Source organism: Saccopteryx leptura, chromosome 6, assembly GCF_036850995.1.
Source record: "Saccopteryx leptura isolate mSacLep1 chromosome 6, mSacLep1_pri_phased_curated, whole genome shotgun sequence".
Taxonomy (NCBI): domain Eukaryota; kingdom Metazoa; phylum Chordata; class Mammalia; order Chiroptera; family Emballonuridae; genus Saccopteryx; species Saccopteryx leptura.
This window is the reverse complement of record NC_089508.1, coordinates 185,813,153-185,837,075: the sequence shown is the minus strand read 5'-3', so window position 1 is coordinate 185,837,075 and position 23,923 is coordinate 185,813,153. Positions and strand designations below refer to the sequence as shown.

Below are 23,923 nucleotides of genomic sequence, written 5' to 3'. Positions count from 1 at the left end.
GGTCTCACCTTCAGCCCTCACAGGCTGAGAACAATAACAGTGGCTGAGGGATAGCCATTTCCACGTGCCAGGCACCAGAGGGGGTGTTTGTGACGGCAACCCGTGAGAGTGGTACAAGTATACCCATTTCACAGGCGGGGGGAACTGAGGCTGCAGAGGTTAAGTAAAGGCCCCGGACTTACTTAGAAAGGGAGCAGTTAGAATTTAAAGCTGAGGTGTTTTTTGTGTGTGTTTTTTTTTTTTTTGTGTGTGTGTGTGTGTGTTTAACTCCAAAGACCAAAGACCATAATGAAAAATGTCTCACTCTGTTCTTTTACGGGCAGCTTACCATTTAACAGGCATTTATTAAGTGCTGGACCCTGCCATGCATTTTGCACATATTACTTTCCCTTAGTCTTTGCTCCTTTGTAAAATGGGAATGAAAAAACTCTGTTTCATAGGATTGTTTGAAAAGTGGGGCTCAGGAAGGGGAAGGTGTGTGTGGAAATCTATCCAGACAGTGAACGGAGGAGCGGGTCTCACAGTCCAGCCTGGCTGGATTCCCAAGGTGGGTCTTCTTTGGAATCTCACTTTCCGGAACTAGTTCCGGGGGCCCCTTCCCAGAGCCCAGGGCTCTCCTGGTGCGCGCTTGCTTCTAAATCCATCCAGTTGCCTAATACCAGCTTCCCCTCAGCAGCCCGGGGCGCCCAGGCCAAATCCAGGCAGATTTTTTTTGGGAACGGCTGCCACCTTGTGGTCAAACTGCAAACCTACCATTTACTACAGGACGCGATGGCTTGGGGAGAGAGAGGCTTTGGGAACAGGTGAAGTCAGTTTCTGGGAATAGACCCCAGCTGGAGCTTGCTTTCCAAACGCTGCCTCACAGCCAGAGTGCCAGCCAGTTCTGGTCTTCAGAGGGAGGGTTCGGCCTGCCCAGGTGCCCCAGGACAGAAAGTGGGGCTTGGGTGTGAGCATGGTGGGTCTGAAGTTTCCTGGCAAGTCCTGCAAGTGACTCAGCTAGACTTCTCCCTTTACCTTCTCTCCAGGTGCCTGTCCCTTCTCCCGGGTGGGGTGGGGAAGAAGCCACGTTGGGACTAGGAGGCTTTTCCTGGAGAAGCCTCCAGATCCTGCCCCCAGTGTGTCTAGACGCTGTCCCCCACTCCAAGGGACTCCCGGGAGCCCGTCCTCATTTCCCAAATCTTAACCGCGTGTGAGAAGCTGGGGACCCACCTCCGTCCGGGCTGTTCCATCCGGGCTGTCGCAGTCTCTCGGGCTCTTGGCTCTCTGTCCCCTTCTCTCTCCACTTCACTCATCAAAGGGTTAGCCAGTTGGGCTTCTCCCCAGTTATGAGGAGAAGAAGGCCCCCGTGGCCTGCAGGAGAAGGTCCAGCCTCCAGGCCTGGCTTCCATTCCTGCCTGGTTCTCTCTGACAGGCTCCTTCCAGGTCACGTGCCTCCCTCCCCGCGGCCCCCAGTTCCCGGCTGCAGGTGGAGATCACCTGGGGAAGCGTCCACACGCGCAGGGACCCGGACCACGCCCATAGAGAGTCGGCTTTAATTGGCCTGGGACCTGGAGGTCTTGGGCGTGTTTAGGAGCTCCCCAGGTGATTGTCACATGTAACCTGGCACCTAAGCACAGCCATGGACTCGACCTTCTCCTGCCTGCCGCACCTGCCCCCCTCTCAGCCCAGAGCGCCCTCTGCTCCATCCTCCCAGCCCCTGCATGAAAACGTCTCCGCCCTGGCAAACGGGTCATGCCTCAACCTTCACTTTTAGAAAAATCTGTGCTTGGAACAAAGACTTAATCATAATAAAAGCTAGCCTTGACTGCGTCAACGATACAGGCCACATCTCGTGTCCTCGTGGTAGCAGCCCTGTTCTATCTGTCCTCGCGGGTGGCGAAACGGAGGCTCCTAGGCGGCGAGCTGTGTGCAGAGACTGCTTGGGCTAGAGTCACAGCCAGATCACACCTCCTAGTCGCTTCTGTCGTGGTGGTGGCGGGGTCCAGGCAACCCCTGCGGAACGTGAGTGGAGGCGATGTGTACCGTTTCCGGGAGTGGCGCATTAGAAACAGTTAACACCCGTCAGCTTGGTCCCCACCCCCGCAAACCAGCTAAATGGAGAGAACTTCAAAGACCCCGAGGACCGAGAAGAAGGCAGGGTCACAGAGGGAAAAGCCAGGACCTTGAGTGACTGAGTCAGCAAAGCCAGTCCCATTGCTGACCCACAATGAACTGTTCTCACTCATGCGAGGATTCAGTTTTTTCTTTGTTTGTTTGTTAACTTACCTTTGGTTCATTTCACAAAGCAGCCACTGCCACTTACCCTGATGATTTGTGACCTTTGCAGGCCCCCTGTCTGTTTCGTGAGTGTCGAGTTAGGGCCTGTCCCCAGGTGGGCTGACTTCAGAGGGCACACACAGTTCTTGTCCCCTGGACTGCCCTTCCAGAATTCGATGTCATTGTGCAAACGCTTCCGGAAGCAGTCACACATGTCGTCCTGGTCATTCTGGGACGAGCCTCAGGAAAGGCAGGAAGGACTTGACCCAAGGCTGTCTGTCTCCTTCGCCCGGGTGAAGGGTTTGCTCCGTGTGTGGCGAGGCGCTGGGCTGGCCTGGGGCTAACAGAATGCTCAGGGGTCATCCAGAGACGGTTGGCCTGAAGGAGAGCTTCGGGTTCTGGTGAGCTTCTGGTGACATGTGGTTCTGTGTGTGCCTCACCGGGTGTCCAGCTGTCTGGGTCTGCCCGCCCGGGGCTCTGGGCGGAGCGGCCTCCTGCTGGCTTCTTGCCTGAGATCAGCATCCTGTCCTGCTTGGTCCCGTGGCTTGCATCTACCCCAGGGAGACGTAACACGGCGGTCAGTCCCCCTTGTAGCTTCCACTAAACCAGGGTTCGGGCGGGGGGCTGTTCCATGGGTGCAGGTCCAGGTGGTCCCGACGCCAGTCGGGTTAAACCAAGCAGGTGGACCTGAGCAGGCAGGAGGAGGTGTCTCCTGGGTCCTGTTCTTTTCCTGGAGGGACACGGCCCCAGTTCCCCGCCTTTGGGGAAACGGTGTCCGCACGTGCTTCTGGGAAGGACGTCCTCTGGAACACTTCCGTCCCCTGGCCCCCCAGGCTTCCCACCCGGTGTAAAGCAGACGAGCCCCTCTATTCCCCTTTCCTTCTACCTGGGAAACACCGGCCTGGCTGCATGACCGGGAGGCAGCGATGTTCGGGACACTTGGAAGGGTCTCAGGGTGACGTTCCCATCCAGACTTCCTGGAGAGCTTTTGAAATCGGCCAGAGCTGGGCTGGAATCTGATTCCAACCCTGAACTGGCCTCAGTTCCCTCACCGGCAAAGTGAAGGCTGCTAGGAGCTTGTCCTTGCAATCTAGCCGCTCAGTTTACTCCCATTTCTTCCTCGATAGCCCAGAGTTCCTTCATCTCAGGCCAATGGCCAGCAGCCTCCTCCACCTCACACAGATGATCACATCAGCTCCCTTCCTGTCCTCCCTGCAGCGGGAGCCCTTGTGTATGAAATTAAACTTGACTCCCCCTTGTGGTTGCTTTAAAAAGTGCAGTCTTGAATCTTTGTGTCTTCTGTGCTCTGGTCTGTCTCACCACAGTCCCTTTGCATATGCCCCTCTCTGGTCTGGAATGCATTTCCTCCTTTTCACTGGTTAATTCCTACTTAACTGCCAGGCCTCAGCAACTTCTGTGACATCCTCAGTCTAGGTCACATCCCCAGTTATCCTTTTTTGGCATGAACACCCGTTATTTTCACTCCTTAGTGCCGTGATGATGAACCTTTTTATAAAAAGCGCCCACTTTTTTTTTTTTTTTTTTTTTTTTTACTGGGAGAGACAGACAGATTCCCGCATGCACCTGACTGGGATCCACCCGGCACACCCACCAGGGGGCGACGCTCTGCCTACCAGGGGGCGATCTCTGCCCCTCTGGGGCGTCGCTCTGTTGCGACCAGAGTCACTCTAGCGCCTGGGGCAGAGGCCAAGGAGCCATCCCCAGCGCCTGGGCCATCCTTGCTCCAATGGAGCCTCGCTGCGGGAGGGGAAGAGAGAGACAGAGAGGAAGGAGAGGGGGAGGGGTGGAGAAGCAGATGGGTGCTTCTCCTGTGTGCCCTGGCTGGGAATCGAACCCAGGACTTCTGCACGCCAGGCTGACGCTCTACCACTGAGCCAACAGGCCAGGGCCCAAAAAGCGCCCACTTTTGCAGTGCTGGTCAACCTGGTCCCTCCTGCCTGCCCCTAGTGAGCCTTCCAGCTTTCATGGTGGGCAGTAACAGAGCAACCAAACGGCGCCACGATTGGCCCACCATGAAAGCTGGAATGCCCACTAGTGGGCAGGAGGGACCAGGTTGACCAGTACTGCAAAAATGGGTGGTTTTTATAAAAAGGTTCGCCATCACAGCCTTAGTGTAATTATTTGATGACTTTCCCTCTATAACCCTGACCATGAGATGCTTGAGGCAAGGACTCATATTTATGTCTACTCACCTCTTTTGTCCCCAGAACAGCACAGGCCCTGGCACGTGGCAAGCTCTCAATATAATGTTGTTGAATGAATAAAAGGTCAAAATTAACTGACAGCATTATGTGCAGGGCACCTAGCACTGTTCCTGGCATGTTGTAAACACCTACAAATATTAGCTACTAATTATAATGGTATTACTCTTTTTAAAAAACTATATTTTATGTATTGATTTTATTTACTTAAATTTTTTTAAAAAAAATTCACTTCTAGATAGAGGAGAGAGAGAGAGAGAGAGAAGAAAGAGGGGGAGAAGCAGGAAGCATCAACTCATAGTAGTTGCTTCCTGTATGTGCCTTAGGGTTTCAAATTGGTGACCTCAGCATTCCAGGTCAACACCTTACCCACTGCGCCACAACAGGTCAGGCATTCTCCTTTTCATTTTATTTTAGTTTTTTGAGAGGAGAGGAGATAGATAAACTCTTGCATGCACCCCGACTGAGATCCACCAGGCAACCCCATCTGGGGCCGATGCTCAAATCAACTGAGCTATCCTCAGAGCTTGGGCTGATGCTCGAACCAATCAAGCCACTGACTACAAGAGGGGAAAAGTGAGAGAAGGGGGAAAAGGGAGAAGAAGAGAAGCAGATGGTCACTTCTCGTATGTGTCCTGACCGGGGATCAAACTTGAGACATGCACTCCGGGCCGGATGCTCTATCCACTGTGCTAATCAGCCAGGGCCTGGCATTATCCTAACTGTAGGGTTGGTGCAAAAATAAAAATTCATCTAAATCATAAGCACTTCTTCTCATTTGGGTTGCCCTAAGTGTGCACGTTTTGGGGTAACGTGACCTAGTCTAAAAGAAAATACAAAGCCACACACACACACACACACACACACACACACACACGCCCGTCTTCCAACATGGCGAGGGTATTTGCCGTCACCCTCCTGCCAGCACTGCCCAGAACTAGACGGTGGCAGCAGAGAAGCCTGACTGTCCTGGGGAGCTACAGGGACCCATCCAGGCATGCGGGGCCTGAGGGTCCTCCCTGCCCACGGACCCCCGTCCAGACTTTGTCCTCTCCCTGTTTCTTGCCGAGAAGGGGCAGCAGGTGTAGGCAGAGGTCGGTCTGGAATTTAGAGCCGCTTGGGGGCACTGAGACACCTGGACAAAGTGCCTGTGAACCTTCCCCGCCCAGCTCACCCCCTTCACTCCAGCCCTTTGACGGGCCCCGCCCCCACCCAAAGCACTTCCACAGAACACCAGCGTCCACAGGAGTTTTAGAGACTTTATTTATGTATAAACCATTTAAACACTTTGCCATAAATTATCTTTGCCTGTCCCTAGTCTTTGCTTAGCAGCAAATTAAAATTAATATAAAAACTCGATGAACAATTCATACATGTATATTACAAAAAGTTCCTGTACCAAAGTTCTTATTAGACATTTTTTTTGTGTGTGTGTGTATGTGTGTGTGTGTGTGTTTTTTTTTTACTTTTCTTTTTGTGTGTGTGTGTGTATGTTTTTTGTGGCTTTTCTTTTTTTTTTTTTTAAGTTTTTTTCTTTTCTTTCTTTTTTTTTTTTTTTAAAGTTTTCTCTCCTCGCGGTGACTGTCAGGTGATTGTCTCAGTTTCTGGACCAAACAAACACACTAATAATTGTAAATCTGAAACAGTGATTGTGCCTTGAGGCTCATGTATGTACAGGGTGATCTGAAGTAGTGCCCGTGAGCAACAGAGTGTCACAATGTCACACCTCTACTGCAACTCACACCCACAAACTACGGAATCTAAACAGACTACACCCTGTAACTGCGTATTACTGTCCACAATGGAATCTTCAAAGACAAAAAGAATATGAAATTTATCGGTAGTGAGTCTAGCCACCATTCTGAATTACAGGTCACACTCTGCGCTCCGAGAAATGAGAGCTCAGGCCGGACACTGGGCCCGAGCGTTAAGTGCTGAACGGCATTATTTCGCTTTGACGTTGGAAAGGAATTTCCTTCCTTCCTTTCTTTCTTTTATTCCCCCATCCTCGTGGGTTTTTTTTTTTTTTCCTTTAAAAAAAGAATTTCCAGTGCTCACTCTTCCACATGTAGGTCCCCCACCCCCACCCCAGTCGCTACACACAAATCACCCCCGAAAGTCGTGTTTTAAATGCACCTGTATTTAAACGAAAACGTCGGTCGTATCTGTCCCACAAGCAGTCTGAGAGGGCTTCTTCCCCCCGCCGGTCTGGTGATGCTGGCCCCAGGGATGTCTCTGCGTCGCTCACATGTGAACGGTGAGGTAATAGAGCGTGAGGCGGCCGCGCCTACGTTTCTTTGTTCTTCGCTCACGGGTTTGATTTGCTCTGTTTCATGTGCGTGCGTGTGTGCGTGCGTGCGTGTGTGCGTGCGTGTTTTCTCTTGCGTTCCTTTCGGACCTCTTGCGTCTCTTTTCCGTGTAGACCCAGAACAAGCGGGTCGTAGTTTTAGGGGAACTTGGAACATTTCTTTTGTGTGTGTCCGTTCGTTCGTTCTTTTGTTTTGTTTTGTTTTGTTTTCCTCAGAATTGTCAAGCCGGGCGTTAAGTCTACTTTGGGATGTGGGATGTCTCGCTTGGACAGTAGCATCGGAACTCAAAAAAATGTGAGCTTGGCTTTGCCACCGGTGCCCAAAGCAGCCCGGCGCCAGTGCCCCTGTAAGGTCTTCGTCTCCTTAGGAGAGGAGAGAACAGTGACTCCCGCTGAGCCATCCGGACGAGGAATGGCCGCTGGCCATGCTGTTACCTCTTGCCCATCTCGTTCTGTCTTAAGAACTGGATGTTGCTGCTACAGTCTGCCAGCTCTGGGTATTGCTCTACGGGAAGCACGTAATAGCCCTCGTACCCCTGCACGCGCCCCGTGCTCAGGAGCTGCTGCTTCTCGCCCTCAGTCCACGGGCGGCTGCCCTCTCTGCCGTCCCTGGCCCGCTGCTGCTCCTTGGCCCAGGCGGTGCCCAGGGCCCTCTGCCGGGCCTGGTCCAGGACGCGGGCCTTCTCTTCGTCCAGGGTGTCGGGGCTGAGGCCGTAGCGGATGCTGAGCAGCAGCGTGTTGTGCTGGAACTCCACATTGGTGAACCTTCGAGTCCTGCCGTTGACCAGCAGCGTGGGCTGCGACACGGTCACGTTCACCCCGCTCTCCAGCACCTTGCGGCCGATGGTGGTGCCCAGCGTGACCAGGTCGCCGTCAGCCGCCCCGATCTTCACAAAGTAGTGAGTGTCCTTGCCCTCGACGCTGTAGTGCATCTTGTCCAGGTAGTAGGCGTTGTTCAGCACGGACGCCACCTTGCGGCTGTCCTCGCTGGCGATGCTGGACACGCCGGTGGTCACCCGCCCTTCCTTGATGGCGAACATGACGCCTTTGCCGATGATGGGCGTGGCGGTGGCGAACCAGTGGCCCGCTTTCTCTCGGATGTTGGCGTGCAGCTTTTTAGAGATGACCTGCCCTTCGAGAGCCATGAAGGCCTGGCTGTGCCTCTCCGTCGTCTGCTGGACCCCTGTGATGAGCTGCGGGCACGAGAGAAGACAGATGCTGAGACAGCGGTTTGCGGAGGCTGGGCGGCTCGTTCAGAAAAGGTCAGAAGGGGGAAAGCTTGGACTCCCCTGCGGGAAACTAGGCTGGCGCGTTCTTGTCATGAGAGGAGCTAACAGAGGGGAATTAACTACCTTTGGAAATGAGAACGGGCTAGAAGTTTCCAGGACTCTGGTGGTGTGGCCCGTCCGCTTGTAACTGTGCCACTAACCAAAGAGACAGTATGGCGGTGCACCACGTTGCCAGCACCGCCACCCGGGCCTACCCACTCGCCGCCTCTCTCTCGCACAGGAGCGAGTCTCTGCCCTCGGAGGGCGTGGCGGCTGTCTCGCAGACTTCAGACCCAGGGAGAACCTGACCTGAAGGGCAGGGGGTATGTTTAAGCAGCTGTGCACCCTGCCCTGTGACCTCGATTTCTTTGAGGCCAATGCCCCGGGCATTTATTAACTTCCTTGGGGGGTAAGACCTTGCTACTCTGAAGCAGTGTTTTTCAACCGCTGGTCCTCCAGAAATTTCATGCTGGTCCACGGAAGAATTAATCACCCTGATGTTGTATAAAGTTTATAGACCCAATGGCCTCAGTAGAATTCGTCTGTGCTCAGGGTGATTTCTGCCTTAGTGGCCCCTGAAATAATTCTCTTGTTTTCACTGGTCCCCAAGTGTAAAAAGGTTGAAAATCGCTGCTCTAAAGCATGGCTAGGAGCACAGGACTCCCCGGAGCCCGCCCCGGTGGGAAGGCACCGTCTCAGACCTCACTCCAAGACCTACCGAGTCAGAAGCTGCGATCTAACAAGGCACCCTGGGTGGTCTGGGTGCCTAGTCATGTCTGAGGTGCACCGGGCTAGGAGACAGTGGCCTGTGTGGGCCACAGGGATTGGGAATGTCCCCGCGCTCCCAGTCCCGTGCTTTGGATCCGAGCCCTGCTTCTGCAGAGGCAGGAAATCGCCATTATCGCTTTGGCCTTCGGTTCTCCACTCACAAATTATAGCTTGTCTCAATTGGTGGTTGGGGGACAGGCTGGGATAATGGAAGTGGCTGCGTGTTTGGGAGGTAATGGCACTTAGATAAATGAGAGAGATGATGGCCATTCATCCACTGAGTGGTCCCCGAGGGGCCGGACGGAGAGAGCACCGTTCTCAATTACCCAACAGCCCCTCCTCGTCTCTCTGGTTACAGTCTGGGCAATTATCCAGAGCGGCTGAGACGTTCGGGACTCTCGGAGGGCCGCGCGCCGGTTCGGCGGCAGGGGGCGCCTGGACCCTGACCACCACCCCTCCCGCCCTGCTGCGGCAGAGCCCCGAGCTGCGCCCAGATGAAGAACGATCACCCTTCGGTCACTCGGGGAAGACCCAAGGACAGATGATATTCTGAGAACTCAGTCTGCCTACATTTGGGTCGTAAAAATCCTGATGTTCTATGTGAGGCCTTAAAAAAATGTTTTGTTTTTTTTTAATGGGACAGAAACGGCAAACCGTCATTTTATGACGTCCCACGAAAGCTGAAAGGGCTGTGACCTGACAGGCAGAGCAGAGGGCAGGTTGCGGCCGGAGCTCTCTGTGCTGCTGTCAGTCAAGGAGTGACCCCAGGGGGGGACGCACTGAGCAGATAATGACCCCAGGATTACGGTCGTGATCAATCGATCGAGGTTCGGAAGAAGTGTGTGCTGCGCCAGACAGGTGACGGCATCGACGTCACCTTTCCTGGGAAGTCCCAGCATGTCACGCGCCTTTTATACCCAGCTCCGGCGCCCCCCCCCCTCCGCGGACGTGCCCTGGGCTCCCCTGCCATCCTGCTGGCCAAAGGGAGTGGCGACAACCATCTGTGTTCTCGGCGGGAACCCCCTGCTTACCTGTCCGTTCTCGCTCGCTTGACTCTCGGACAGTTCGTAGGGAGGGGGCACGAAATACATTTTGGCTCTCGGGAAGCCGGGAATTATGTTGCTAAGCTGAAATCCAAACATCACAAGCCAGCTCTTCACATCTGTGGCGAAAAACAGAAACAGAGAGTTCCGAAATCATCCCGGGTGGACAAGCCCAGGGGGAGGTCGGAGAGAGGACAGAATAAAATAGATGGCTGGGTGTGTGTCAGCAGGAGAGCTGTTTCTTCTTGTTTGTTTTTTAAATGATTATCTTATTGATTTTAGAGAGAGGAAGGGGGGGGAGAGAGAGAGAGAGAGAGAGACATCAATCTGTTCCTGGATGTGCCCTGACCGGGGATCGAACTGGCAACCTCTGTGTTTTGGGATGATGCTCTAACCAACCAAGCTCTCTGGCCAGGGCAGACCCAGAACTTCTTTCGTGAGTTCCAAACTTGCTCAGTTCCTGATCAACCCCCGCCCCCCATCCCACCATGTGGTGACTTAGAAGGTCAGATGCCCTTGCTGTGTGGCCTTGGCCATGTTCCTGCCCTCTCTGTGCTTCAGGTTCCTCTCATGGGACTTAGGATAACTCCTGTTCCAGTCTCGTTGGGTTGCTGTGAGGATGAAGAGAGAAAAATCCGTGGATCCGTGGAAAGGACTCATCACAGTGCCTGGCAGATGGATGGCTCAATACCTATGAACGCCTCCGTCTGGTTAGTATTTAAGGGAGCATCTATCACAGGCCAGTCAGTCAGTGTGTTCAGAAGCTAGAGCTACAGTGGTCAACTAGATGGGTAAGCGATGACTAGTGACTGCGCAGGACGTCTGGGTGGGGTGCTGCACGGAGCTGGCTCATTCAGGAAAGGGGGATCCGAGAGTGTGTGGAATGTGGGGTCTTCTGGCTCAAGCCCCAGGCCTCAGGAGAGGCCAAAAGAGAGCTCAGTGTGCTCAGGGTAAGACTGCCCTTCCCCTGCCCGAGGTCAAGATCGAGTCTCTCGCGTTGGGAATGACACCTCCTGCCCCAAGGGTCCTGCCCTTTGCTGCACGGTCCAGGCTCCCACTCGGCCTCCTTCCACAGCAACAGGCGGAGAGTCCTGGACGCCCATGCTCACAGCGCTCACAGCCCCTCCCACCCCGTCAGCCGAGTCCAGCAGGACCCCCCTCCTGGGCTCCTGATCTCTGTGTCTAGCAGGCACCCCCACATCACACCTGTGTCGCCTGTCCACGTCTTTCCCACTCCCAACACACTGGCATCGGGCTCTGGAATCCACGTCCATCCGCAGCAGACGGACACGGGATCATGCCACTAAATGTCCACCCCATCAACCTCCTCACGTCATCAACCCACGTCATCAACCTCCTCCCAGTGGTCCGGTCCCTTTTGCTCTGAAACCTCCTCTCCCCCAGGGACGCTGGTCTCGCTGCTTCTCTGACAACTGCTGAACCTGCAGCCACGAGAGCTCCTTGCTGCGGACACTGCTGATGCCAGGGCACTCACCTGCGTTTCCTCATGCTTTTCCGCCCCACCGCCGTCCCCCACCTCTGCTCCCGAGTTCACTCTCGGTGGTTTCACTGCACAAGCACTCGGTCCGTCCCCTCCCTTCCCTCTTAGTCCCTTGGAGAGTCCTCCCACTCTCTCGTGCTCATCCCCTGGACCTTGCCATCACCCATCACTCTCATCCCCCATTAGGTCAGGTTCATGCACGTCACCCGGGCTACCGCTGCAGGGGCTCTGTCTAGCGGTCTCCCTCTTGTAATCTGACACACATACTCCTTGACTCTCGCCCCTCCCTCAGACCTTCAATCCATCCTCAACCCCTTTCCCCGTCCCCCTGCCTCTCGGTCACATTCTGTGGCCAATCACTAGACTCATGCCCTCATTTGCTCATTTGTAGTCGCAGACCCTTGGCCCCTTTCTCACTGCGTCACGCCTGCTTGGTGAAATCGCAGCTTCGGTGAAATGTGAGTCTTTGCTGATTCCATGTTTGTATCCGTGCAGCTGAATGTGGCTGGAAAAACGAACGTTAACCATGCGGACCGATGTCACTTGAAGTTCCTGACCGTGAATGTCCAATTGTGCCTTCCTGCTGCCTGGCCATGTGATGACATTCCTCCACGCAGTCCTGGATGACTTCACAGCTTGTCCTCTCTGCTTTCCCGTCCTCACTCGCGCGGCTGACCTTGTTTCCTAGTCTCCTGGGGAAGCTGGTGCAGCCAGAGGGGAATTTCCCTACACTCTCATCCCCGTGTCGGCATCTGACCCACACTCCCCGCCTTCCTCCTGCAGCTGCTGGGGTGAACCTGGGTGCTAGGTCGCGCTGTTTCTTGCCCACTCGAGGTCCTCAGTCTAGCAACTCCCTCTCCACCATGTCATCAATTTACTTCTCTTCCAGTGGATCAACTGCACCAGAATACAAACATGCCACTAAATTTCCACTTTAAAAAATTCCACCCTTGCCTGACCAAGTGGTGGCACAGTGGATAGAGCATTGGCCTGGGATGCTGAGGACCCAGGTTTGAGATCCCAAGGTCGCCGTCTTGAGCACAGATTATCCTGTTTGAGCGTGGGCTCACCAGCATGAGCATGGGATTGCCGGCTTGAGCACAGGATCATAGACATGACCCCATGGTTGCTGGATTGAGCCCAAAGGTCACTGGCTTGAAGCCCAAGATTGCTGATTTGACCCCAAGGTCTCTAGCTTGACCCCAAGGTCACTAGCTTGAAGCTCAAGGTTGCTGGCTTGAGCCCAAGGTCACTGGCTTGAGCAAGGGGTCACTGGCTTGACTGGAGACCTCGGTCAAGGCACATATGAGAAGCAATCAATGAACAACTGAAGTGCCGCAACTATGAGTTGATGCTTCTCATCTCTCTCTCTTCCTGTCCATCTGCCCCTATCTGTTCCTTTGTCTCTCACTCAAAAAAAAAAAAAATTCCTCCCTTGTCTCGACTTTTCCAGTTAGCCACCACTCATTTTTACCTCCCCACCCCATTCCAAAGCTTCTCAAATTTAAAATAACTCTCTGTACTCAGTGTCTCCCACTCTCCTTTGAATGAGGCTTTGCTCTGATGACTCCACCAAAACAACTCTTGCCAAGCTCATGCCTGACCTCCCTGCCGTTAACCTGGGTCCTCATCCGTCAGAAGCATTGGACAAGTGGAATGTTTCTGCCTTTTTGCTCCCCCCCCCCTTGGCTTTCTGGACAACACATTCTCTTGTGTATCCTTCTCCTTCCTACCTTAGTCATCCACCCCTAGACTCAGCCCGCAAACTTCCCCATTCTGTCAATGCTCACAAACATGGTCACACCCTAACGTGCTGTTTGCTATATGCACTTGGATGTGTGCTCTACCTGTCGGTTACTGTCAGACTGTACGCTCCACAGCATGGCGAGTTAAAAAATCTGTTTTAGTCACTGCTGTCTCCCCCCCCACCCCCGCCAGGCCCTACCGCAATGCCTGGCACAAAACAGGTGCTCAGGAAATGTCCCTGGAATGGATGAACGCGTGAACACCGAACATACGTGGCAACAGCTTCCCTGGCTACACAGGAGAAGGGTGACCGGGGCACCACCTGTCCCTGCCTGAGAACATGCTCTGGAAGGGACCAACCAAGGAAGGACAGTCCCGGGGACTGTCGTGAGGGACTTTGCAACTAAACCCACACCCACGCAAGAACCCTCGAGTGGGGGAGCCTCCGGGACCCGTGGCACATCCGTTGGCCTTGGGCGTAGGCTAGTCCCTTGAATGGCATGGCAACTACACCTACTGGTGCTGGCCGGGTGCCGTGGCCCGTGGCTTTCCTGACGCTGGAGATTCCTGTCCACGTGACACCCCTGGCGAGCCTCATCCAGGTCTCATGGGGACTGGCCTTGACTTCCCCATCCCTAATAAACGAGCCTTTCCCACTGGAGCCAGCCCCGCCTTGAAAAGAAACTTCGCCTGCTGCCACAAATGGGGCAGCAGACTCCCTTGAAGCAAAACAGAAAATAACTGTAAAATTAAAACAAAGAACCACAAAGCCGAGCAATTAAACCTAGCGGGATTCCGTCCCACCAGCCAGAGGGAGACTTGATCTGCTCTCCCCGTTAAAAAGCAAGCGGAGATTAGAAGTGTTAATGAGGCGGTAAGTACACACCAGAATCCAGTGGAGACTTTCTCCTCCTCCGCTGATTTGGAACAATAAAAAGAGGACCGAAAAGAGACTTGCGTCCCGGTCTGGGTTCCGGTGCCATTGAACACCTCATCTGTATGCCACGCGGTGGAGAATCCGCCTGTCGTTTCACCGGACACGGGGCTGTGTCGGGGGTTCCCAGAAAGCCGAGAGAGGGCTTCAGCCTCCGGAGACTGTCCCCACCCTGGTCTTTTCCCAGTGGGGATCCCTCTCTAGCATTCAGGAGGGGATTCCTGGTCCCTGCCTTTGAGACCAGAAAGTTTAATGACCCCTCCCAGGAACAACTGCTCACGTCACGGACCTTTTTTAGGTTCTCACATGGCTCGGTTTCTGAGTCTGACCCCTATTGTGAAAGGTTTATTCATGTTGCTGGTCCCTTCTCCTCCTCTTCCCCCTCCCCTTCCTCCCCTCCCCCTCCTCCCCCCCCCCTCCGTTCTGCAGAAGGTACTTCTGGCCCCACAAACACCCGGCCTCCTTTAGAAGTCCTTGCTGTTATCCAGTGACAGGTTCCCTAAACCATCTGCGGAGAGGGAGTCGTGGAGGCCGGAGCTGGCCATGCGGCCCCTTCCAAGAGCTCATTCCTCCCTCCCTTCTCCGGGGCGCGACACTGTTGCCATCTGGAAGCGGGCTCTCTCTTTCCGAAGATGCTGTCAGCGCTGCAGCTTGGGGGTTCAGCAGATAGGAGAGGGGGGCAGGAGAAGGAGGAGGCTGTGCCCTCCACCTCGGGCAGGGGAACTAAACCCCATAAAACCCAACTTTGCGCTCACACGTGCCTGGGGCTGCAAACCCAAAGACCCCCGCAGGACAGGGGGTGGGGAGAAAATACAAGTCATTGAGGGCGATACCTAGGAGGCTCGCTCGACAGAAAGTTTGGGGTTTCCGGTTTGCCGAGGCCATGCCACTCAGAGCAGAGCTGGCATCTGCTGCCGGGCGGAGCTGGAGACCCCTCCCCACGCCCCCCGAGAATGATGCCAAGGTGGTGTCCCCACTTCATCTACAAAGTCCCCGTGTCCACGTCCATTTAGTAGCCCTTGTGCCGTCCTAGGTGCTACGTGAGTCACAATTCACTTGCTTTTCACAGTCCCCTGGGTGAGCGCTGTTATCATCGCCATTCTGCTGATGAAGAAACCAAGACTCAGAAAGGTTAACACGTTTGTTCAAGTCACACAGCAAGGGATGGCCAAGGCCAGAACGGGTGACACGTGCAGGGGCTACCATCAGGGGAAGATGGCCTGCGGACCGGCCAGGCTCCGGCCTGGGCCCTGGTCCCGGTTTGTCCCTCACCGGGGAGTCCCCTCCGCCCCTTCACGGCGGCTACCCCGCGGCTCCAGCCCAGGTGTCCGGGGGGCTCCCAGTGGGGACTCTGCCCGCTGTCCCCGGCTCCAGCCCAGGTGTCCTGGGACTCCCAGCGGGGACTCCGCCCGGGTGTCCCGGGGCTCCCAGCGGGGACTCCGCCCGCTGTCCCGGCTCCAGCCCAGGTGTCCCGGGGCTCCCAGCGGGGACTCCGCCCGCTGTCCCCGGCTCCAGCCCAGGTGTCCCGGGGCTCCCAGCGGGGACTCCGCCCGCTGTCCCCGGCTCCAGCCCAGGTGTCCCGGGGCTCCCAGCGGAGACTCTGCCCGCTGTCCCTGGCTCCAGGCTCCAGCCCAGGTGTCCCGGGGCTCCCAGTGGGGACTCTGCCCGCTGTCCCGGGCTCCAGCCCAGGTGTCCTGGGGCTCTCAGTGGGGACTCTGCCCGCTGTCCCCGGCTCCAGCCCAGGTGTCCCGGGGCTCCCAGCGGGGACTCCGCCCGCTGTCCCCGGCTCCAGCCCAGGTGTCCTGGGGCTCCCAGCGGGGACTCTGCCCGCTGTCCCCGGCTCCAGCCCAGGTGTCCCGGGGCTCCCAGCGGGGACTCTGCCCGCTGTCCCCGGCTCCAGGCTCCAGCCCAGGTGTCCCGGGGCTCCCAGTGGGGACTCTGCCCGCTGTCCCGGGCTCCAGCCCAGGTGTCCTGGGGCTCTCAGCGGGGACTCCGCCCGCTGTCCCCGGCTCCAGCCCAGGTGTCCTGGGGCTCTCAGCGGGGACTCCGCCCGCTGTCCCCGGCTCCAGCCCAGGTGTCCCGGGGCTCCCAGAGGGAGACTCTGCCCGCTGTCCCGAGTGAGTGCCGGGAGCAGTCCTGGGAGGACGCAGAACCTCCTCGAGCCCCAGTCGCTGCCTCTCGCGTTCGGGGAGCTCTGTTCCCAAACAGCAAAGACTCTCCCGCGCCCCAGGGAGAGGGTTCCGTTCCTCCTGGTCCTCCCGACTACGTCTTAATTACTCCTCCTGCGTTGACTGTGCGTGGCAAGTTCAACCGCTCTGCTCCGCTCCTCTCCTCAGCGGCGAACGGAGATGCACTTAGCCGGGGTCTACGGATGAGCCGGCCCGTGAACGGCGGAGACCGAGGTGGCGCTCTCTGCTGGGGTCCCCTCTCTCGGGGTCACCTCATACCGACCCCGCAGCAGGCGTGGGCTCCTGCCTGGCCCTGGGCTCGTGCCTGGCCCTGCTCTCGCTCTGCCCGGGGCCGCCTGAGTCCAGCGGGGACCGCAGACACCCGCCCAGGCCACCGGGCTTCTCTGACACTACCTTTTATGTCAGACTCTTTCTCATGGTTTCTGGATTCAATTCTGTTGGACTTAGTTCAACTTGACTTCATTCCCATTTACTGAGTGTCTGTCTGTGAAGCTCTGGAACGAGGAAAGCCGTCCTGCTATTCAGAAAACCCTGGTCCCTCGCAGGCGGGGGAGGCGGGGGTACCAGAGCATGGGAAGGGGGTCCCCAGCCCGTGGTGGGGGAGGGGTACTGGGCTCCGCGTGGGATGAGCGAGGGGGTGTCACCGGTGGCCTCCAGCGGCAGCTGTGGTGCAGGCACCAGTGGGGGAGCCACAGAAAACAGGCAGCGGGGCTGGGGCTGCCCGAGGACCCCACAGTTGGGACCCCACAGCCCTGACAACCTGGCGACGGCAGCCTCAGGGACAGTAGCCCCCCCCCCCCCGACATCCTCAGCCCCAAGTCAGGCAGACAAGCTGGTGCTGCCAACCCAAGTCTGGAATGGTGACGGATTCATCGACAGAAATGACACCAAGGAGAGGACGACTTTGCTCCCTGGGCAGCTGCTCAGAGAAACCACCCCAGGAAGCTTCTGCACAGCGCTGGGGATGGGAAGGCTGTGGAGTTTGATATGGTGGAAGGAGAGAAGGGTGCGGAAACTGCTAATGTAACTGGCCCCCTGGTGGCGGGTCACCAGGGAAGGGTGACCGCCATGTCCCTCCCTACAATCCACCAGGTTCCCCTGATTCATCCACCAGCCTTGCCGGTGGCCCCAGCACCCAGGGTGGCAGTGGCTCTATAAGGCAGGAGAGAGCCAGGCAGCCCGGGGGGGGGGGGGGCGAGCTGAGGCACTGGGGCAGAGGCCCAGGGGACAGGCCCAGGGACAGGCCCAGAGGACAGGCCCAGAGGACAGGCCCAGGGGACAGGCCCAGAGGACAGGCCCAGGGACAGGCCCAGGGACAGGCCCAGAGGACAGGCCCAGGGACAGGCCCAGAGGACAGGCCCAGGGACAGGCCCAGGGACAGGCCCAGAGGACAGGCCCAGGGACAGGCCCAGAGGACAGGCCCAGAGGACAGGCCCAGGGACAGGCCCAGAGGACAGGCCCAGAGGACAGGCCCAGGGACAGGCCCAGAGGACAGGCCCAGGGGACAGGCCCAGGGGACAGGCCCAGAGGACAGGCCCAGGGACAGGCCCAGAGGACAGGCCCAGGGGACAGGCCCAGGGGACAGGCCCAGAGGATAGGCCCAGGGACAGGCCCAGGGACAGGCCCAGAGGACAGGCCCAGGGACAGGCCCAGAGGACAGGCCCAGGGGACAGGCCCAGAGGACAGGCCCAGGGGACAGGCCCAGAGGACAGGCCCAGGGGACAGGCCCAGAGGACAGGCCCAGGGACAGGCCCAGAGGACAGGCCCAGGGGACAGGCCCAGAGGACAGGCCCAGAGGACAGGCCCAGAGGACAGGCCCAGGGGACAGGCCCAGAGGACAGGCCCAGGGGACAGGCCCAGAGGACAGGCCCAGGGGACAGGCCCAGAGGACAGGCCCAGGGGACAGGCCCAGGGGACAGGCCCAGAGGACAGGCCCAGAGGATAGGCCCAGGGACAGGCCCAGGGACAGGCCCAGAGGACAGGCCCAGGGGACAGGCCCAGAGGACAGGCCCAGAGGACAGGCCCAGGGGACAGGCCCAGAGGATAGGCCCAGGGACAGGCCCAGGGGACAGGCCCAGGGGACAGGCCCAGAGGACAGGCCCAGGGGACAGGCCCAGAGGACAGGCCCAGAGGACAGGCCCAGGGGACAGGCCCAGAGGACAGGCCCAGGGACAGGCCCAGGGACAGGCCCAGAGACAGGCCCAGAGGACAGGCCCAGGGAGGCCCAGGGACAGGCCCAAGGCCCTTCTCCTCCTCACCTGACTCTGTGTGAGACCCAGCACCCCCCAGCCAGCAGCAGCCTGAAGGGGGCAGTGACCGGTAGAACCCCAAGAGGCAGCCCCATTGCAGGGGGGCCAACCGCAGGGACATGAGTGGGTCCCCCACCCAGATTCTGACTCAGATAGGGAAGGTGACCCCAGGTCACCCCAAGCAGCCAGCCGGCCGCAGAAGGTGAGGATGGCGAGACCAAGCCCAGCCAAAGCTCGTCCCACTGACGGCTCCCTTCCTGAGTCCCAGCATCCATGAAGCTTCTTCTCCTTCCGGCCGTGACAGCAGCAGCCCCTGGGGCCCAGGCGGCCCGCATCCCAGGAGACCTCAGCCCCCGTCACAGCGGGCCCACCCCCAACACACACCATACCGCAGTGATGCCAACTCAGAGGACACCCAGAGCCGCCATCGGGCATCCACCAGTTTTTCCGACTGGCCTGCGCCCTACCCAACACCCCTCCCGCCTTCCCTGTAACTCTTGACCTCAACACCCTGGCTCCCCTCTTCTCCTTGGGACTCAGCAGGGCCAAAGCAAGAGCTGTCACTGTTCCTCTCTCTCCCCGGCCACGTGGAAGGAAGGGACCCACCCTCTGTGTGAGAGGCACCCCCTCCCAGGCTGGGAAGGAACCAGGCGGCCCTTCCTCCTCCTGGATCTCTGCCACCCACGTTATTTCTACTTCCTCCTGACTGGTGTCCCCTCCGCCCGCCTCTCTGAAGCCATTCTATGAACTGTCACGTGCCACCCGAGCCTCCAGGTAAAAACAAAAACAGAAAAAAAAAAAAGACAAAGAGAGAAAACTCTATTTTTTTTCCCTCTTCTGTCTTTTCAGGAGACCCAGGAAAGTAGCTGAGCGTCAGTGAGGCCGACTGTCCTCTGCGGGTGGTTTTGTCTGGGCCCCGGAGGCCGTAGACGCTTGTTCCACTTACTCCCAGGGCTGTCGGCCATTGCGCCCCAGAATCCAGCCTGGTGCCATGCTATCAATGCTTGTTGAATAGATAACAGACACCTGTCAGGCAGCACAGACTTAATTGTGCTTTGTGTTATCACAGGTTCTCTGTACGTGTCTCTTGCCAGCCTGCGGGTGAGGTGGGGACTGGGGTCTTTGTCACCTTAGTATCTACGCTAACTCGCTGCTTCACCAGCAACGGTGATGTTAATGGCACGAGCCGATACCCTTTTGTGAACATCCACTAAGTGCCAGGTACTGGACTGTGCCTATATTACTAGTGCGTGTACTTTTCACGATCACTCCGTGGGATGGTTTTATTAGTGTCCTCTCACAGAGAAGGAAACTACGGCTGAGAGAGATGGGACAACTGGCCCCAAGTCCACTAGCCTATAAATTGAGAAAGAGAATTTGAACCATTTATTTCTGACACTAGAGCTTCCTTCCTTTCCTTTCATAAGGCTGTTTGTCTCTGTTGGGGTAAAAAGGGCTCTTATAAAATTTATTTCTACGGAATGAACTTGAAATGGGGACTTCAAACAGACTTGGGGACTGCTCTGTACTGCTGTCACTTGACTGTTCTATTTATTATTATTTTTTAGTTGAGAGGAAGGAAGAGAGTGAGGCAGACTCCTGCATGCACCCCAACCGGGATCCACCTGGTAATCCCATTTGGGTCAGTGCTCGAATACTAAGCTATTTTTAGCACCTAAGGCTGATGTGTTCGGACTGAGATATCCTTAGCGCCTGGGGCCACGTTCAAACCAATCAAGCCACTGGCTGTGGAAGGAGAAGAGGGAGAAAAGGGGGAGAGGGGAGAGGAAGAGAAGCAGATGGTCGCTTCTCCTGTGTGCCCTGACCAGAAATCTAACCCAAGACATCCATATGCCAGGCCACTGAGCCACTAGCCAGGGCCACTCGACTGTTCTAGATACTGTACTAGCCAGTGTTTACAGCTCTTCAGGAACCTCCCAGGATAAGATGTAAGACCTCCTTTTGAGGTTCCCAACAGTCTACCAGGACAACCACCCCATGGGGAGCCACTGGCCAAGCAAGGTGGCAGAGTTCTCACCTGTCACGTAGTTCTTCAAATCCAGCTCATTGCTGAGAGGATTGTTGCTCTTGAACATATATAGGTTAAAGGGGGCCGGCTCCTTGCCCACGTTCTTCCACACGGTGTAGTCCGGAGAGGTCCACCGGCCCGCCAGCACGTCATAGTCACGTTGAGTGAAGTGGACCAGCTTGGTCAGGGGATCGTAGAGCCCCCCATGGAAGCCAATGACCATCTGGAAGTCGGGGTTGGAGTCATAATAAATCTCGCCGTAGGCCGTGTACTGCAACTGTTTGATCATGAGACCGTTGATGCTGAACACGGCCAGGGGAGTCCCCGTGTTGTCCGAGGCCACGTAGTACTCCTCCCCGCTGCTGCTCTCCATGGCGAAGAGGTGCCCTTGGAGGTCGTAGTAGAGCGAGGTTATCTCCGAGTTGGAGTGGTTGTAGACGTGGGTGACCCGCGTCGGGTTGTGGAGGTCCGAGTAGAAGTACTGCAGGTGGTGGCCCAGGTTGGTCTTGTAGGAAGCCCGCCGCCCCACGCCGTCGTAGCGGTACTGGACGCTCCACCCGCTCGCCTTGTTGTAGGCCCGCGTCAGGAGGCCCTTGGAGTTGTACTCGAAGATGTCCGCCCCTCGCTGGCACAGGTAGCCGTCGTCGTCGATCTTGTACTGCACGTCGCCCAGCCGGGTTATCCGGTCCCGGAGGTCGTAGCGCAAGGGCATGAGGCGCACGCTGTTGCCCGGGTTCAGCAGGTGCAGGTTGCCGTTGAGGTCGTAGCTGTAGCGCCAGGTGGGGCGGTCGTTGACGGCCACGCTCTGCAGCTGCCCGTCCCCGTCGTAGTCGTAGGTGTACTTCGTGGTGTTGGCGTAGGGCCCCAGCTTGAGCTCCCTCTTGATCACCCGCCCCATGCTGTCGTACTGCACCGTCATCCAGTACACGAGGGACCGGAACATCTCGTACTGCACCTCCTTGATCCGCCCGTGGGTGTCGAAGTGCTTGCTGAGCGTCATCACGGCCGTGGTGATGATCTGGTTGATGTCGTAGTAGATCACCCCGAACTTGCCGAAGTGCTCCACCTTGCCGGAGATCTCGTCGTAGCGGTACAGGTCCACGGGCAGGGGGGTCTCGCTGATGACGGGCTTGATGCTGGCGATCCGGAAGCTGTTGTCGTGATAGGTGTAGTCGAACCTGGCGTTGACCATGCCTTCCTCGGAAAACCGGTAGATCTGCTTGTCCACCAGCGGGCCGATCTTCCGGTACCGGATGGTGCAGGAGAAGCCCCCGCTCTGGAGGTTGACCATCTTCAGCACGCCGGTGGTCTCGTCGTAGCCGAACGTGACGGCGGTGCTGTCGTAGACGATCTCCGATAGCTTGGAGAGCTTCCCGTACTTGTAGAAGACCTGGCGCCCCGTGCCCAAGAAGGACGTCTTCAGGATGCGGCCGTCGTCGCTGTAGTCGAAGATGACCGAGGCGTTGCTCTCGGGCGGGTTGTAGATGTTGCGGATGTAGCCGATGGAGGTGTGCGTGGACACGCTGTGCCGGGCGACGCTGGGCATGGTGACGGCGTGGAGACGGTCCGAGGAGTCGTACTCAAAGACGTACTGCCGCTGGGTCTGGAGCAGCAGCACCATGGACTGGAGGGAGGAAAGGGGAAGGGAACCCGTGAGTTGTTGGCTTTTTAGGACCAGTCGCTTAAAATGGATCAAGACTTTATCCGTTTCCCCGGAAGTCTACCCAAAAGGCACGAAGGATGGGGGAGGTTTAGACCGGAGATGATGAGGAGGTTGATTTCATCGGGCATGCCCACTCTGATGGGTCAGGGTGACTGCCTGGAGCCGTGGTTCTCAAACTTTAATACTGAGGGGTCCTGTTAAATGGCACCTTCTGATTCAGGAGCTCTGGAAGGGGGTGGGGCCTGAGTCTCTGCTTCCGTGACAAGCTCCCCGCCGGTGCTGGTGTTGCTCGGAGCACACTTTGAGTAGCGAGGGCTTGGAGGGCTGGGCTGAGAAGCATTCGTTGAGTCTGCTTACAGACTCAATAACAAGGGGTCCTGAAATTGTTTGGAAACAACTGCCACCGACCCGGCAGGGGACAAGTGGGACGCACACACTGTGCTTTCTGCCACCCCTGATTACATCTCCAGAGAAAGCACGTCCTCCGTTTAGAAGCTACCGTGAAGATAAAATAGCCCAGAATCATTCATTCTTTGGGATAAAAATGGCCTCAAACTTGAGGTGTTTGGGCAATTCCTGCCTCCCCTGGTCAACCACCCGGTATTTTCTGGCATAATGAGAACAGTGTTCAGGAGGGACCCAAGCGACAGCCAGCCGCCCCTGCTCTTGCAGAGGAGGACACAGCTCTGTCTGCAAGGGCACAACTACTCAGGAGGCGAGGAACGGAGGAGCGGACACAGACCTGTGTCAGGGTGAGTCCAGGTGAGAGGCCTGGGCTGAGCAAGCCCTTGCCTGGTGACAAGATGCCCAGGGTAGCCGTCAAAAATCTTGACTTGTACCCTGAAGGGACCTCTGTTTACCACTGATCCACCCTGGCCTTTTCCTACACGTAGACCCGAGCCTGGCACTTTCGGACACAGGGCATTACGTGCAGAAGACCCGTTAGCAGGGTCAGCCGTCGACCGACGGGGAGGGTGTGGCTCCGTGCGCTGGAGTTTCAGGAACGACTCCCGCCCTTGGTAGCAGAGTTTCTGGCCAGGCAGAAACGAATCACTGCAGTTCTCATTTTAAGTACTGCTTAGCCAGGCGGTCAGCGGGATGATTCTGTCAGTTTCAACAGCACTATATTATTATTACTTTCGGAATAAAAAATCAGTCTGTGTCCTATTTGCCATTCCGGAGTGTCTAGCACTCTTTTTCTCCCCCACCTTTTTTGTTTTTAATGGTGCTAGTGCTGAGCTATGAATACATTTCATTCAGTGGGCCTGCCTTTCTCCCAGGGGAGGGGGGTGGTGGGGAGCGGGTGGGGAGGGCCTGCGGAGTCAAAGTAAAGATGTTCAGATGTCTTCCGGCAGAGCGGAGCGGGTCGGGCCAGCTTAGAAAGAGCAGCGTCTGGCCCTGGCTGGTTGGCTCAGCGGTAGAGCGTCGGCCTAGCGTGCGGGGGGCCCGGGTTCGATTTCCGGCCAGGGCACATAGGAGAAGCGCCCATTTGCTTCTCCACCCCCCCTCCTTCCTCTCTGTCTCTCTCTTCCCCTCCCGCAGCCAAGGCTCCATTGGAGCAAAGATGGCCCGGGCGCTGGGGATGGCTCCTTGGCCTCTGCCCCAGGCGCTAGAGTGGCTCTGGTTGTGGCAGAGCGACGCCCCGGAGGGGCAGAGCATCGCCCCCTGGTTGGCAGAGCTTCACCCCTGGTGGGCGTGCCGGGTGGATCCTGGTCGGGCGCATGCGGGAGTCTGTCTGACTGTCTCT

The 23,923-nt window shown here is 57.1% G+C and overlaps 1 protein-coding gene across 3 annotated transcripts in view; it reads right to left on the bottom strand.

Moving 5' to 3' along the window:
• Window positions 1-5,737: 5,737 nt before the first annotated feature.
• The window catches only part of TENM2 (teneurin transmembrane protein 2), a 1,124,432-nt gene continuing 1,106,246 nt past the window's right edge, over window positions 5,738-23,923 (bottom strand). For all 3 annotated transcript variants that reach the window (XM_066344467.1, XM_066344468.1, XM_066344469.1), the window contains 3 exons: window positions 20,523-22,137; window positions 9,854-9,984; window positions 5,738-7,979 (listed from right to left, as the gene is read on the bottom strand). In XM_066344467.1, the coding sequence (XP_066200564.1) occupies window positions 7,218-7,979; window positions 9,854-9,984; window positions 20,523-22,137 (2,508 nt within the window). In that variant the 3' untranslated portion in view covers window positions 5,738-7,217. The remainder of the gene's footprint in view (window positions 7,980-9,853; window positions 9,985-20,522; window positions 22,138-23,923) is intronic.